The sequence below is a fragment of the Diadema setosum genome, chromosome 3, assembly GCF_964275005.1.
Source record: "Diadema setosum chromosome 3, eeDiaSeto1, whole genome shotgun sequence".
NCBI classification, from domain to species: domain Eukaryota; kingdom Metazoa; phylum Echinodermata; class Echinoidea; order Diadematoida; family Diadematidae; genus Diadema; species Diadema setosum.
Window position 1 is genome coordinate 18,650,779 of NC_092687.1, and position 17,125 is coordinate 18,667,903.

The window sequence follows — 17,125 nt, forward strand, 5'->3', positions numbered from 1 at the left end:
CACGCCAACAATTTTCGCTTTTCGATCCGTCGTCTGTTCACACCGGGGAAAATAATGTTAGCCAAACCGAGATTCAGTTTACCGAATCGATACCCGGTAGTTCCGCGGAGGTTTGTTGCTATATTTATTCTACTCCCAATCCCCACCCAGATCAATCGCTAACAAACACAGCTGGATCGTTCCGTGATATACGAACACACGACTTAGTTTAACGCTATTTGGTTTATTTAGTTTAACGCTAAATAATATTGACTTCACTAGAAGATCTCCACAGTGGGCTTATCATAGACGCCCACCGTTTGCGTCATCATGTGGTAACCAATATACTGCGCAGTGGAAATGTTTATGTTTCGGTCATAAATCAATTGTATAATTGAGCGTACAAGGGCCTTGCAGGTATCCATGTAACAAAGGCGGGGGGGGGGGGGGGGTGAATGAGGGGGTATATCGCTTTATGAGACAAGTTTGTCAAGTTTTCTTTATGATCATTATTAGTTTTCCCGCCCAATTTCATGAGATTTGCATTCGATTTAACGGTGCGATCATTTGATTTCGAGTGAATTTGAATGATCATCGAGATCAACATTTAAAAATGTAACTGGTCCATTCGAATTAATTTCTTCAGCATGCGATTTCATGAGCATCTCATAGAAACGTATAAAACGGGCGATCAAATTAAAAATGCTAGTGCAACGCATTGAAATCCGTATCAGCACCGCCCTGAAGAACGTTAAGGAATTCAAATTCACGATAAGGCAAACATTTACAACATATGGGCAATGTTTTCATCCGTTCATTTCTGCTTATGTTCTTTGTAGTTGCTCATTTGTTTGAATATGCAAACATAAAGGCATTACTCCTGCAAAACACGATATTTTCGCGGCATGACATTTTCGCGAATGTGAGCCGACGGCCTTATTCGCAGCGTGGAATTTTCGCGAGTTGCCTCCACCATTCAATGCATATAGTGTAGACAAGATCTTTGGCGTGCATTTATTTTTAATTTCGCGAAACGGGCTCTCGCGAAATTGATTTAAAATGATTTAAAATGTGAGTTAGGGAAAGAAACAACCAATGTAAAAATTTTGATGAGTATAATCACGTTTGATAAGTACATTGTATTGTTAAAATGACAAATATACAACTATGACCAATAGTTATGATAAAACTGTTTCTTGACTAAACCGTCTACAGTTATGTTTTATTGAGAAAAATAGTGATATCTCCTTTTAGGCTTTATTGCGATTTTTTTATATGGTATAAGATGTTTTGTGATACAACTGACCTACACAGATTTCATCAAATGTGAAATCTCGAACATTCTTTTCTTAAAATGACTGCTCCCAATGGTAAACAATACCTTTAGTGCATCTCGAAGTGGAACTTTTGTCTTTAGCTAAAAACTCATTCTAGATCCACATTCATACACACACATCTACATTTTACTTTTCTGAAATGGTCGTGGAATGGATGAGATATAAAAAACAAACAAGCCAACAAACCAAAACAAAGTGGTCCTTTTACAAGCTTCACTTTTGTTTTTTGGATATCTTTTCCATAGTTCAAAACAGATTTTCATCAAATAACCTTTTATTTCCTCTTAGAATTGTATGCTCTTTAATATTTCTTACAAGAGGTTTCTAATTTAATATCTCACTAACGGTTAAAACTTGAATCCCTCATCTCAACCCAAACTATACCATCCCCGCGCTGATGCAAAATGCCGCCCAAATGATAATTTTGACATTGTTTGAAAACAGGACTTACACTTGCATTTTGGAACAAAAAAAAATAACACTGGATAATAATAGATATCTTGATGAAATAAAAAAAAAAAATAGAGGGACGGTGAAGGGAAATTTCAGTTCTGAGGCGTGGTTTGTGAATCACCAAAGCTACGACTGTCATGACCACGCCCAGTTACCCGTCGTCACCCGAGAATCAGCCTGTGATTGGAGCAGCGCCAATAATGACATATCACGCCACGCCCTATCCCAAAACGCCCGTCTACTCAGTAAGATCATCACTTTATGCACTTTAGAAAACTCTACGAGACTAAATCCAGCCTCCATTACGCATCATTCCCCCTGCTCCAAAAACGTCGCATACTAGCCAGTCTGCGACAGAGACGCCGCGAACAACGACTGAGAGCCGCAGACGAGTTGGAGGCGAACGAAAATGGCGTTCAAGCACTTTTTGTTCGCTGTTCTTGGGACCTGTGTTTTTATTTTACACAAGTCATCCGCAGAAGTTATGCTCGCCACATGCTCTGTAAGTACCCAAGTTTTATCTTGCATCTCAAAGTCTTCACTAATTGCTACACGTATACCGTATTGTGAATGCATCTACCACGACTTTCAAGTGGGACATTATTCCACTCCAGGTCAATTTGGCTTTGTTATAAGCATGAAAATTAGAAAAAAAATCCACGAACAATTAATTATTATAGTTTTTGTAGAGGTTAAATTAAATTGGACGCAAAAAAAAAAAATCAAAAACGCGCATATTAAAGTTTCAATAACATGTTATCTCATATAGCGGTGATATTGGTCACAAAACACTCTAAACGGAATGCCATGTTTTTCGTATTGCAAGATTCGCTCGAACATCTTCACGAAGGTTCACTAGGATTATTTTTTCTCCATGTAATGAACTGTAAGGTTGAGGTGCACAGTTGTTTTGGACCGCAATTCAACCATGAAAGAGGAAATTTTAATGTTATCTTTACTTGAAACAAACAAAGGAACCTTGAATTATTTTCATTAGTTTGAAATATGTGTACAATGAAGAGCGAGGAAAACCAGGGAGGTGAGTCTCACCTCCCTGGGAAAACCAAGGAAAACCCAAATTAATAATGTACTGTGGACTCCAAACATAACGAATTCCTCGGGATCGACAGTTTTCTTTCGTTATGTCGAAATTGTGTTATAAACGAAAAAATACACAATAAAAAGTAGAGTGGATAATGTTGTGGCATGAATTTTTATCACATTTCAACCGGGATTTTGATATAACCATGTTCGTGAACGGGAGTGCACGGTACATGCATTAGGAATTTGTACATAGCAATGTTTTCAGTGTTGAAAAAAAAAAATCTGAAACTATACGTGATTCTACATGCTAGCGGTGTATCAGATTATCATGTAAAAGCTGAAGCTTTTAGAAAAAGAAGGGGCGCGCGCCCGGTGCGCCCCCTCTGGATCCGCCACTGGTTATTTGTACATCTGCATTATCATATTTTTTGACCATCAAGACGTATTAGCCTCACTGCCGACGTGTCAAGCTGTCGTGTAGCTGCGGCCTCCGCCGTAATTTCTGGCCACGAATCCTGTTTCTGCCCAACAGGACGACTGGTGCGCAATAAGGATAGCGAGCAAAGGTCCAAAAAAGAAGAGCGCCATCTATCGGTCATGATGGTCCCTTTTATCTAATGATAACAGTCCTTCAGACAAAAGGAAACTAAAACCCAAATATGAATCTGGATTGAATGAAAGTAGCAAAATTTAGTAGACTGTATAAGCTGAAGTTTGAGGAAATCCGACAGTCCGTTCAAAAGTTATGAATCTTTCAACTTTCAGTGCAGTAATTGCTGGATAAGGAGACTATTACAATTCATGGCGTCATTGTGGACAATAATAATTATAAATAAAATAATATCAATTATGGAGAATTCAACAAAATTTCATTTTTTTTTTTAAATGGAAAGTACACATTCAATCAACAACCACAGACATATGTTAAGGGTGATATTATTCTCTCTGCTATCTGAAAGAGGTAAACCAATTGCTCTTCATAATGCTAAAAAAAGGTGAAAATATGTTGAGTTTTCTTCACGTTTTCTATTGTTGTCCATGATGAAATCGTGAACAGTAGCAGTCTCCTTGTCCAGCGATGACGGCACCAAAACATTAAAAAATTATAATTTTGAATGAAATGTCCAATTTTCTTTAAACTTTCACTAATGAGATCAAATAACACTGCTGCTTTCACTTAATCCACATTAAGGGTTTTGGTTTCCTTTAAGTGAGAAGAAGAAAGAGAAGAAGAAGGATAAGAAGAAGAAAAAGAAGAAGAAGAAGGAGAAGAAAAAGAAGAAGAAGAAGGAGAAAAAGAAGAAGAAGAAGAAGAAGAAGAAGAAGAAGAAGAAGAAGAAGAAGAAGAAGTAGAAGAAGTTGTTGAATTGAGTTTATTTTCACATCAGGCATTAAAACAACAACATAATTATGGTCAAAAAAAAAATCGACCATACAAATAATAGTGGAGGAATCACAAAAAGCACACACATAGAAGCTTGTTCAAAGTGACCCCCTAAATAAAATAACACAGTTTTGAATTAGAAACAAACATAGTTCAATTCATAATTCAATCCATTCAAAAATTATGGATTTCTGAAGTTTCTGCGCGTCACTGCTGCAGCCGGATGAGAAGACTACAACAGTTTATGATGTCACATGCGTAGAACAATGTGAAATGAAATAAAAAGATAATTTCACAAAATTTTATTTTTTTGGAAAAAGTTTTTGAAAAAAAAAACCCAGCACACACATTCCCTCAACTTGTTATTGACGTATGTTAAAGGTAATATTATTCTCCCTGCCTTCTTACAGAGGCAAGTCAAGTTCTCTAGTATTATTAGGTAAAAGTGAAAATAGTAAATGTTAAATTGTCTGTATATTTTCTTTATAGTTCTACACATGCGACATCAAAAGCTCTTGTAGACTTCTCATCCAGCGATGGCGGCACTGAAGCTTCAAAAATTCACAACTTTTGAACAGAATGTCCAATTTTCCTCAATCTTTCACTGATATGTTCTATCAACATTCCTGCATTCTGTCGATTCACATGTACATGAAGGTGAACTTGTTCTTTAGGTACAATGTATTTGGTTGTTTCTGCTCTCAAATATAGTAGTTATGTCGTCATAAGAGTGCTTACTTATCAAAAAATGCCTCATAAAGAGATATACGGATATTGAGAGAATGTTATTTGGTGAGAAACAAAGGCTTGAAATGAAAGAAATTTGGATCATCTCTCTTCACTCATTTAGGCTATCATATCATTAACAAATCTTTGAAGTTCCGTAAATTCCTCTCTTTGAATCTGATTTTGACCAAAATTGCAATGTTGTGCGTGTCATTATTTCCTATATATGTTTTGGTGATTTGTTGTACCCGTGCTCCTAATCTTAAATTTTACACTAAAATTAATTTCAACACTCGGACCGACGTTCAACGAGCTTACTTTTGAGTAGATTACATAAGCATTATCTTATTCTCAGATTCAAACTGTAATAGATTGACCAGTATATGTTTGCATTATTATATTAGGCTTCGTAGATGCATATCATGTATTATAATTATCTGTATTTGACAAAAAAAAAAAAACACCCAACAACAACAACAAAAAACAAACACACAAAAAAACACACACACACAAAAACAACAACACATGAATGGGACAAGAATTCGTTTCAGTTACCGTCAATTAGATGTAATAACATTGGCGAGCTTTAGATCTATTACGCGAACGCTTAGACGACGCAGCCTCCCAGGTTGAACAATTTAAACACATTTCTCGTGCGTGTGCACAATATATAAATATATATATATATATATATATATATATATATATATATTGCCTTACTAACGTCGTCTTAGCGTAAGCGTCGCAGATCTAAAGCTCGCTATTTCCATGGCTTAGTTAACACGATCATTGTATTCTGCCCCCCCCCCCCCCTTACGTACCCCTCACAGTTCTGTGACTGCGAACAGCCTCAAGTAGACAGAGGGAAGTCCTACCTGACCAAGCTACTTGACGAAGTAGATGGCACCCGGTGTTTCTGTACATGCGGACGAGATCTCGGAGAGGACTGTAAAGATGATGATGACTGTGTGCGGAACTTATTCTGCGGTTCGGCTGCCACAATGAGCGAGTCCAGCACATGCCAGAGTGAGTTGTCCGGCCGCAAGAGGGCGACATTTCGAACTGTCATGAAATCCAAAATTCTGGGAAAAAAAAGAAAAAGAAAAGAAAAGAAGAAAAAAAAAAAACCAATACAATTTTGTGCTTAGCTGTACATTTTCCCATTACGAGAACTTTTCAATAGAAAATAATAAGGAGGATGACAATCCGTAGGCCTACGATTTAGCGGATATAATTAGTATAATCACAATCAGGTGGTTGAGAATAACTTATAGGTATTACTATAAACATTTCCCACTTTTGATCCTTAATAGTTCGAAAAGCATAGATAACACTGTCATTGATGTGAGTAATAGCTGAACAGTGTACAATTTAGTTGGAGGTAATTTGAACATGAAAGCTTGAATCAGTTTATAAAATCCATGTTTAATTTTAAAGTTAACATGGTTAAGTTTCAGATTTTGGTCAAGTTTGAATCCTCTGTACAATATTGAACTTTACACTGGAACCAATGATGTATTAAATTTGTGAGTGTGTGCTTACAGTAACCCTGAACAATAGACATGAATATCACAAATACCACCTTTTCAGAGCTCTCCTGACTAGGCTTCTGGGGCCTGTTTCATAAAACTTGTTATCTGTGACAACTGCCACATTTCTATGACAAATTTTCTCTCAGCCAATCATATGCAAGGATTTCAGTAGCTTGTCACATCTATGACATTATAAAGTTTTATGAAACAGGCCCCTGGTCTCTTGCTCCAAGGGACATGAATGCTTTTATACCATTCATAATGGATTGCCCTGGGCCCTGGGCACTGCTAGTCTGATCTCGTGGTAAAAGCAAAATATCCTACACAAGATCTTTGGTAAAAGGTAAAATGCATGCACATGAAAGAAAGTAAGCACATAGTTTCATGTGCTTGCATACACTACGTAGGATGAATAAAGACTAGCTGTGACAGTGGAGATTTCCCTATGAATATGTAATAGAGCATTCAAAGCCTTTATGACCATAATTGTTCAGGACCGCTGCTGGGTGTTAAACGGATTGTATAGTTGTAGTTGTGTTCTAATTTCAGGTTTCTAACATTTTTTGTTTGTGAGATAATAAGAAACCTCTTATCGTGTGATTCCGAGAGAAATTCAACATTAATTTGATAAAACTGATTTTGAAATGGCTGAGACATTCAAAACAAAGCGATCCTAATAAAAGACGGTACCCATCTTTTATTACGATTGCTTTGTTTTACTTTATTTGTTTTTTTATGTCTCAGCCATTACCCATATTTCATTAGGATTGCTTTGCTTTACTTTGTTTTTGGATGTCTCAGCCATTTCAAAACTGATTTTCATCAAATAGACTTTGAATACCTCTCAGAAAATACTGCTCTACACAATTTTATAAGTGGTTTCTCGCTACAAGGGAGTGTTCGATTCACAACCCAAAATTATCGTCCACATATCTTTACATAGGCCACAATGAAATTTCGAAAAATCGAAAGAAAAACTGCCGGTTACGACTTCGTTAGGCTATAACGGGAGTGGCCCGTACCTTGAATTTATCGCGGTGTTCTCTACACATAAACCCCTTCTCTTCTTTATCTATCTCCTAACAGGTTTGTGTAACCATCCCGCCCACCAGAACAGGTGCAAGTGGTACGAGACGTGCTCTATGCTTCCAAACAGAGATATCAAGTGCACTCTAAACTTCACCCACTGTTCGACAAGCGTGTATTTCCCGATTTGTGCTCGGAAAGAAGACAAACTAAAAACCTTTCAAAATAGGTAAGGCTGAAAAATATTGAACCCTGTGTACTCAGATGCATTACTAAAGGATGAGTCCACCTTTATAAACATGTGGATTGTGTGAATGCAGCAATATTAGTAGAAGATATCAGTGAGAGTTTGAGGAAAATCGGACAATCCGTTCAACAGTTATTAATTTTTGTAGTTTCTGCTCAGTCATTGCTGGATGAGAAGACTGCTAGAGCTTGTGGTGTCACATGTGTACAACAATATAAAGAAAACAAAGAAAATTTATCATATTTTCACTTTTCTTGCATAATAATAGAACGCTTGACTTGCCTCTTTTAGAAGTCAGGGGTATTAATATTACCCTTAACATACATCACTGACAAGTCGAGGAAAAGAGCACCTTTACCAAAAAGTAAAATTTTGTAAAATTCTCTCTATACTAGTAGTTTCCTTATATCGATGTACGCATGTGAAATCATACGCTCTAGAAGTCTTCTCATCCAGCAGTGAGAGAGATCGGAGAGAGATTGGTGTTGAGGCCTTGTGCATCCGGGGAGATCCCTGGGGGTCCGTGTAGGTCCGTGGATGTACGGCAGTTTTTGGAGGTCAAAAACATCCGGCGTCATCATTGGACTGCCGTGTTGGTAGAGCAATCCAGGATTGTCCGTGTGGCTGTCGTGTAGTTACCGTGAAGGTCCGTGGTTGCCTAGAACGATCGTGCAGGTGCCGTGAGTATCCTTGATCATCCGAGACGTCTTTTTCACATCAAGGAGCGTAAGGGATTATCAAGGCAGATACAAGGACCTCCACGGCAGCTACACGGCAACTACAAGGACCATCACGTTCAAACACGGTACATGTATTAGAAGGATAAACACTGATTTACAAGGTCCCTAACTTCGTGACGAGAACGAGAAGAAGATTGGTGAAACTACAAAATCAGCTCTCTTTTCCTCTGCCGGCATGGACCATGTAGCTGCCAAGTAGGTCTGGTATGATCCCTGGAGGCCCTGTGTAAGTCCCGTGTATATGTTGAGCTGATCCAGCCTCATCCGTGTAGCTGCCGTATTGATATCGTGGGTGTACAGTCATCAGCGCTCGTCGACGCTCCATCTGGGGCAAAACTAGCTCGGAACTCCCCGGAACATCGCCGGCAAGATCTTGGGATCGTTTCAAATGTGACTGGGGCTTAACCAAGAGACCGTTGATTGACTAAATCCTTGTCATATGCGTATGTGATATCAACTCAAGGACCATTGAGTGGCGACATGCCATGTCCATCTTTAAAAAGAAGGTAAAGAAACATTCCATTATCTACTACCCTCAACACATCGCAAGGAAATCTCATTTGTTGTTCTCTTACAGGTGTCTAATGGCTAAGGAGAACTTCTCCCTCAGTGAGAGTGGACAGTCTTCTTACACGTATGACTCTATCGGCCAGTGCGGACAAGGTAAAGAATCCAAAATTACTTCTGCCCCTGTTTGATTCGTCATCCAGTCATTACGATCATTTTTGTCAGTTTTAAAAGTTTCCTTGTTTAAGCGCCCTTTAATGCAAAGTTTGTCGCATATGTGCTATCCAGAAATATCTCGAATACAAACAATGAGAGCTATAGGGCCACTATGTTTTAAAGGAAATTTGCTCTCCACCTAGAATGATTTTAAAGCACGCAAGGAATTGAACACATTTGATACCCAGGACTCGTCCTAAACGGGATTAAAGAGAGGGGCTTCAAATCTCAAAGTAATACAAATGTATGAATTCATAGTGTTCGATCATCGAACTCTATTTAAGAAGTTTATTTCGGTTTTAGAATGAGGTTAGTATTCTTTATTATTCATATTTTTAAAACCAATTTGCTGAGCTGGTGTTTTAGTTTTAATGTGTAAAATGATGTCATAATGACGTCATGACAAATCAGGGATGTCGACAGTATAGAAAATTGAGACTTTTTGTGTGCGTTTCTATGGAGGAAACGGAGAAAAACCCCAGAATAATAATGATTCCTATTTGCAAAAAAAACAAAACAAAACAAAAACAAAAACAAAAACAAAAACCTCAACCCCCCCCAAAACCCCCACAAAAACCACAAAAACAAAAACAAACACTATTTCAGAATGAGCGTTGAAGATGAAAATATTTCCAAGGTGCGCCTGCCCCGTTACGTGCTTTGCAGTGGCTTGTACCGGTTGGCACATGATTTGGCATGTGTTTTCAGTTGTTTTTCCCCGTAGACGTTCGGTACCGTCTTATATTATCTATCCTGTCAATAAGAAGAATGGTTGTGCTCATCCCATATCTTCAAAAATACAACAAAGTGCACGTACAAATCCACGTTCTTAGTTGTTTGTATTTGATGTGCAGAAGTCAAATGTCAAACGCTATAGAGATTGAAATGTCAGACTTTATATACAAGAAACATAATGTAAACATGTTTAAAGTGCACTGTTTTGAGTGATATCTATGTTTAGAGTTCCTCCTGTGACTTTACTTTTGACATTCTTAAAGTCTGACATACTTAAAATAATCATACTTGTGGCAGGAATTTACCTTTGCCATTTTGACCCCCGACCTGGTTTCTTTGATTACATAGTGCATTTTACGAATTTGTAAGGCAGCGTTTTCAAATAGCCAGGTTATAGGGTAATTATTTAAGTAAATAAACACTCAGAGAGAGAGAGAGAGAGAGAGAAGGAAAGAGAGGGAGAGAGGGAAAGAAAGGAGTGCGGGATATAGTTGATACAAAGGATGTGAGATCAAGAAAAAGATTTTTCATGACTTTCAAACTAGGAAAAATATGTTCATTGTACTTGACATAATTTGCTTATTATTGGCGATTGCGGAAAAAAAAAAAATCAACGTTGACCACATTGCGCACTTTCGATGCACAATGCTGCTTTACATGATGTCGTGTTTCCAAAGCTAAGTGCAATTAAAAGACATGGATTAAGTTGTTTAATATAATAAATGTATATTTACCAGTAAATATTTACTTACATTTTGGAAAACACTCCATTGCGTTGTGCACTCTAACAAATCCGGGTCAGAACCGACCCGGAACTGGGTCCGTTGGGGTCACACACCGTTCCGGGTCAAAAATGACTTGGAATTTGGTCATGAAGACCCTGAATGGGGTCACCCGGACCCAAATCATGACTCTGGATGGGGTCATATCTTACCCCATTCCTTGTCATTTCTGACACGGAACGGTGTATGACCCCAAAAGACCCAGTTTCGGGTCAGTTCTGACGCTATTTTTTTTTTTTTTTTTTTTTTTATAGTGCATGAATATCAGGGAAGCAGGAACTTAACTCTTTCTGTCAATGTGAAATGTTATGTCGGCGAATTATCGCTTCACCATTGTAATTGGAGTTGAATATGATTAGGAAAAATGCAATGATTGAATTATTGTTCTGTTTCTTTTCCTCCTCACTCTCTCTCTCTGTCATATCTTTGTGAAGGTCTGGACATAATTTCTTAGAATTTCATCGTATGCCGGCTCCACCTCGGAGATCTAAATTCGAAAACAGGCGAATCCTCCAATTTTGACCACGTCATCTTCCTGCTCGCGGACAATTGAAGAGTTTCATCGCAAAACGAGCTAACTCCATTTTTGGTAAGTTGATTTATCTGTGATTAAATCTGCCAAAAAGCAAGGAAAATAACAAAAATGGGATATTTTTAATCATAAATTCTAGAATATTCCTTGTTATGTAACAAGTGAGGTATCACCAGAAAGTTTTTATTTTGCTCTATCGGATGATGGACTTACGTTAAAATGTTTAAAAATGGCGCTTAGCTCGTTTTGGAACGAAACTCTTCAATTCGTGAGTGTCTACATCGTGCAATAATTATTTAAAGAATTGTATCAATTGTTATTTCTCGAGCGTCGTCTACGTAAGTCATCCTCTTTTTACCGGTTTTCGATAAATGATTTGAATGTAAACCCTAAAATTTGAAATGGTAAATCACCATTTCAGGTGTGGTCACTCGTCCAACATTTTGTTAAATGTTAAGTTTAACACCCCAAATGTTGAGTTTTTAACAGTCAAGTTGTTGGGTTTACCCTTTAAAAATTGGTGTATCCAACAGTTTGAGTGTTCATACGAAATTTAACATTTTAAAAACAGAAAAAGGATTGGAGGAGTAAGAACACTTAAAATGTTGATTTACCCTTTCATTCAATTAACATTTCAAATATTTCCACTTCTCTGACCTTTTGTTACATGTTAACACCCAAAACGTTAAATTTAACATTCATTAGGTTGAATTACTCTTTCCGAAATGGTAACCAAGTGTTAGATGGTTTTAGTATTAAATTCAATATTTTACAAAATGGTGGAGGAGTGAAAACAATTAAAACGTTGATCTACCATTTCTTTTTTAGAATGTAGGTTCATCAGTCTGCCCCTTGAGAGATTTAACTATGCTTATGGTGCAACATTAGAGTAAAACTACATTTTGTCTTTGTCGTACATAAGCTGACATTATTATATATATTACCAAAAGAATATAATAATAACAATAAGTATACATCACACCGTCAAGTCTATAAACAGGATGAGATTATTTTTGGAGTATTGGACAGTAATATAACACAATATGACATAGTTGCATTTTTGCGTTTATTTTCCTTAAAAGACAAAATAAAAAGATTACAACGTTTAAACATGACAAACATAAAGATTGACAACAGTAGCAAAAAATATATACAAAAGTGTTAGATTACATTACAAAAAAGCCATATTTTCCATGCCGCGGATTCCAAACGGAGATATACCCATTCAAGAGACAGTTTTAGGGCGAAGAGAGCAGGGCCTCGTTTAGTTTTATAAACACTGGTTAGCTACAGGACATAAAAAATGTCTACAAAGGCATAATTTTCTATTTTCTCCTCATTTAAACGTACATATCAACATTTCAATATTCTGTTTGCGTGGTCTTAGGTTTTCATGGTAAATAAAAAGTTCAAGTCGAAAGTGATAAAAGAAAAGAAATACTCACATAGAATCTCTTGTTTGTTTATTCAAACTCATATCTTTATTGTTTTTTTCTGTTTGTTTGTTATCAAAGGGTAAAGGCAGAAATATTTGATCTAACAACGATTTCGTTCATATCTTCACAGTATTGTGAATACATATTGATGAGTAAAAAAAAAAGTTTATACACACTGTACCTAGAAAATTGCCATAAAAAAAGACACACTATAGCTGAACGAACAGGGTATCAAACATGATTTGAACGAGTATTTTATCCCGAATCATTCGGTATCATTTCTATGTCGTATGTGGGATAAGACACTCTTTTTTAACATGATTTTTAAAATGAATGACAATAATTTCTGGGTGTAAATTTCTTTTTTGACTAACTCACTACACGTATAGTTATGATGTATTTATGATTTGTGGGAATTCATAAGCCACAGAGAATATTTTATGTTTTCTTTGTCTTTCTTTTTTTTACGTATCTTTGTTTTATTGATATTCAAGTGCATTCTAAGAAAGTTTGTTCAGTGTTTTTGTTTTGTTTTTATTCTCTAATGGTATATCCTCGTTGAAAACACGTCCATAATTATTACCATTGATATCTTTTGTGAAACGAACAGTAAAAGAAACCCACCACAACATGTTTAGATCACAAACAGGAGGAAAAAAAAATCAAGACATATTTGTCACGACGACGAAAATTTCCCAAGATCTGTTTGTCACAAGGAGACATTTATTTTTCATATCAACACTTACAACAACATTTAAGACAATATTTTATTAAAAACTCACACTTTACGATTTATAAGACCTAAGGGTTATCAGCTGTCCAAATGTGTGGTTGCCAAAATTGGCGCAAAGTGCAATCATGTAAAATTAAATGCTCACAACTTTGTTATTTCACATTTTATTTGTATGTATCAATAAGAAGTGGGAAGACGCATGGAGTTGCAATTCTCTGCTTGTTATAAATCTCTTTCGGCCTGTTTTCGGTTTGTTTTATCTGGTCTTTGGTAGTATTTAGTGTTTCCATTGAAGGCTATTTTTTCTTTTTTTTTCTTTTCCCTCGTTTTCTGTGTATACGTTTCTAGAATTATTGGTGTTAACGTGTGTTAGAGACTATAGTCCAAAAAAGGACGCCTGGTAGTTTTACTATCATTGAATGCTATCAAACTTTTGTTTTGTGATGTCAAAAATGTATTTGTCATTTGACATGTGAAAAAGCACGATGTTTTTCGATCTGATCAATAAAATCCAGAAATACAAAAAAAAAAAAAAAAATCTCTTTCGACGCAGACATCAGAAACCAACAAATTTAAAGATGAATGCCCATAAAGTAACATCAATGTGTCTGCTCCATTCTTTACTTGTTTTACATTTGACTTGATTTGATTTAAATAAACAGGTTCATTTCCTAACCCTGATAAAAGTGAGGAATACATTATTATTATTATTATAATTATTATTGTTGTTGTTATCAGTATTATTATTACTATTATTGTTGTTATTATTATTATTATTATCATTCCTATTGTTATTATTACTATCATGAATTCAGTGAACGATGTATATATAACATTTATATTTTCCGATTGCTATTTTGTGTTCTCACACAGAAAGAAAGTATTTGTCCTATTCTAGTTTTGTTTGGGGTTATTACTTTTTTGAGATCTAGCCCATTTGACAATGGTTTGAATGAGGGTGAAAATTGGCTTAAATGGAGGACTTCTTGCAGTCGCTGCATCACACTAAGATGAATGGCAGATCTGAAATACCACAGCATCAGTTAAGAAAAGTGACCGATGACAGAATTCATAACGAAATATTTTTCTTCCATGTTTCATCAGTTGAGTGTAGTCCTATTTGTTTAAGATTATTCCAGACTAATTCCCGCCTAACTATATGTTTTTCGTCCATAAGAATTGTTTGTCCAACAGATGTATACTTATGATGATTAACTTGATATAATTGTGTTACATCCACTACTAGTGACGTATGTTATGTTGTATATTCTATTGTATGTATTCTGAAAGCTATATTTTTATTCATAATTTGTGTTTATTGTGTGTGATGCATTCTCATTTTTCTTATTTGTGATGATATTGAAAGTAGTGACACAGAATGAAAATAAGTGTAACCAGACGACTTTTTTTTTTTTGCTGTTAAATATTCATTATCAAAGAACGAATATTGTTATCAGTGAAAATTGAAGCTTCAAGTGTTTTTTTTTTTCTGGTAGCACGTTATTGTACACTCTAAATTCAGCAGGGCAAAATAACGTTTATTGGTATAACGAAATACTGATATTGAACTCTTTTCTTTGGTACCACTGAAATTGGCATTTTCAAAAACTCGGCTGGTGTTGCTGATGTAACATGCCATGAACCCAAATTCATTATTAAATCATTTTAACAGCAACATACATTGTATTCAATGACATTATCTGTTCTTATTACAAATGTGTAATGTTCTTATTTAGTGTGAGGGTACTGTGTTTTCATTGTATAATGCAGATTTAATGATAGAAAATAAGATCCATGAGTATCGTTTGGAGTACTATTATCTGAGTATCTTGGACATAAAATAATTTCATTGCGAATATTATTTTGTGATGATGAACGAGAAATCATAACATTTGTCAATTAAAGATATCGATTAATCGACATTGTATTTCCAAAGCTGGTACTATCAGTAAAGAAACTGAGAATGAAAATATGTGAAATACAAAAAAAAAAAACAACAACAAAAAAAAAAAAACCACTTTCGGCATAGTAGTCATTGCTTTTCTTGTAAAAATCATGCATTCTGATTCAAATAGTACAGAGATCATGAATACAATCATATATCAACTTCTTACACAAGTCTCGCTATTCAGCGTGTACATTGTTTTCCGATAAGAACAACAATACTCCCTTGTACATTACTTACGTGTGGGTGTGCGTCTTTTTTTTTTTTTTTTTCGCGTGGGAGCAAGGACGTGCATGCATCCCAACATTATCACGATTATTATAGATGATGACTGGCGGGGGAGGGAACATACCGAACGTTCCATCCGAAGGGTTTGAAATGCTATTGAGGGGGTTATAATCAATGCAATCTTAATTTTCTTTTGAATACATTCAGAGATGAACTCTGTCTTATTTCAACCGGAATAGCATTCTAAATTTTGGGTCCATTAAGAAATATAGAATTATATTAAATGGGTTAGTCAAATACCGGTTAGTGATTGGCTAAACACAGTCACGTGATGGAGGTACATTCGTTATGTTCGCCCATGGGCGAACATTCTAGTTATGTTCTCCCATGGGAAAACATTTTCACGTAACAAAATACCCGCGCGCACAGTGAATTTGGCGCGTGCTGGACCTTTACGCTATGCGTACCATGGTATCAAAAGCCATGTCTACACCTATCCAAAAACTTGAAGTTATACTAACTACGAGCGTAAAAAATTCCTTCCCCTAACCACGACAAAACTTCGATGCCGTTTTACACCTACATGCAGTTAGCAAAACCTCAAGGTAATGCTAACTACGATAGAAAATAAAGGGCGCCTAGCTCGCACATTCGGTTGCGCGCTATTGTGGGAAAACTGAGCGTCGTGGTTAACAAAACTCCGTTCACACTTGTCGCAGTTTTATCGCTCTGTGGGGGGGGGGGGGGGGCATTCCCAAAACCACGATGAAACTACGACAAAACCCTAAGAGATCTTATGGTGTTGTCGTGGTGTCTTCGCCTTAAGGTTTTAGTTTTCAAAACTACGTGCGTCTACATCTACACTAACTTGGAGTTTATTGCCTCGTAGTTTACAAAACTTCAAGTTTTGAAAACCTTAAGGTAAAGGGATCTAGGTGTGAACCTCACTAATAAGGTACGGTGTACGGTTTGATGCGCCACTTTCAGAGCGTGAAATCAATTGATAATGATGGTGTTTGACTAACCCATATAATATACAGATGATGACTTTTGTTGTCATTGTCGGGAACATACCAAACGTTCGACCCTCATGGTTTGAAATGCTATTTCGGGAGGCTATAAGTCCCTCGACTTCGTCTCGGGACTTATAACCTCCCTCAATAGCATTTCAAACCCTTCGGGTGGAACATTCGGTATGTTCCCTCCCCCGCCAGTCATCATCTATATAATGTGATGGCATGGTTCTGGAATAAGGCAGTGTAAATTTGTCTTTGATTCTCATATCATATCTTCTGTTATCACTCATTTGAAAATAGTTAATCAAACATTTTGGAAGCATCTTCCTAAAACATAAGTACATAAAAATTGTACTTTGAAAATAAAATATATCATTAGATTTTAAAATCTTCAGATTAAAAAATATAGGCGATGTATGGATGTATTTTTTTTTTGCAATAAAAACAATTTCCTGGCATTGGTCATACCTGAATTTGCCCAAGCTATTGCACAGTAGTTTAAATAAAGTAATACGAGGGTATTATAA

General features: G+C 36.2%; 1 protein-coding gene across 1 annotated transcript; it reads left to right on the forward strand.

The window, feature by feature from the left end:
• Positions 1-1,906: 1,906 nt before the first annotated feature.
• LOC140246662 (uncharacterized) lies at positions 1,907-11,162 on the forward strand. The gene is made up of 5 exons (XM_072326000.1): positions 1,907-2,014; positions 5,754-5,949; positions 7,542-7,710; positions 9,046-9,131; positions 11,143-11,162. Exons 1-5 carry the CDS (start codon positions 1,907-1,909, stop codon positions 11,160-11,162), a joined length of 579 nt encoding a protein of 192 aa, XP_072182101.1.
• The last annotated feature ends 5,963 nt before the right edge of the window (positions 11,163-17,125 follow it).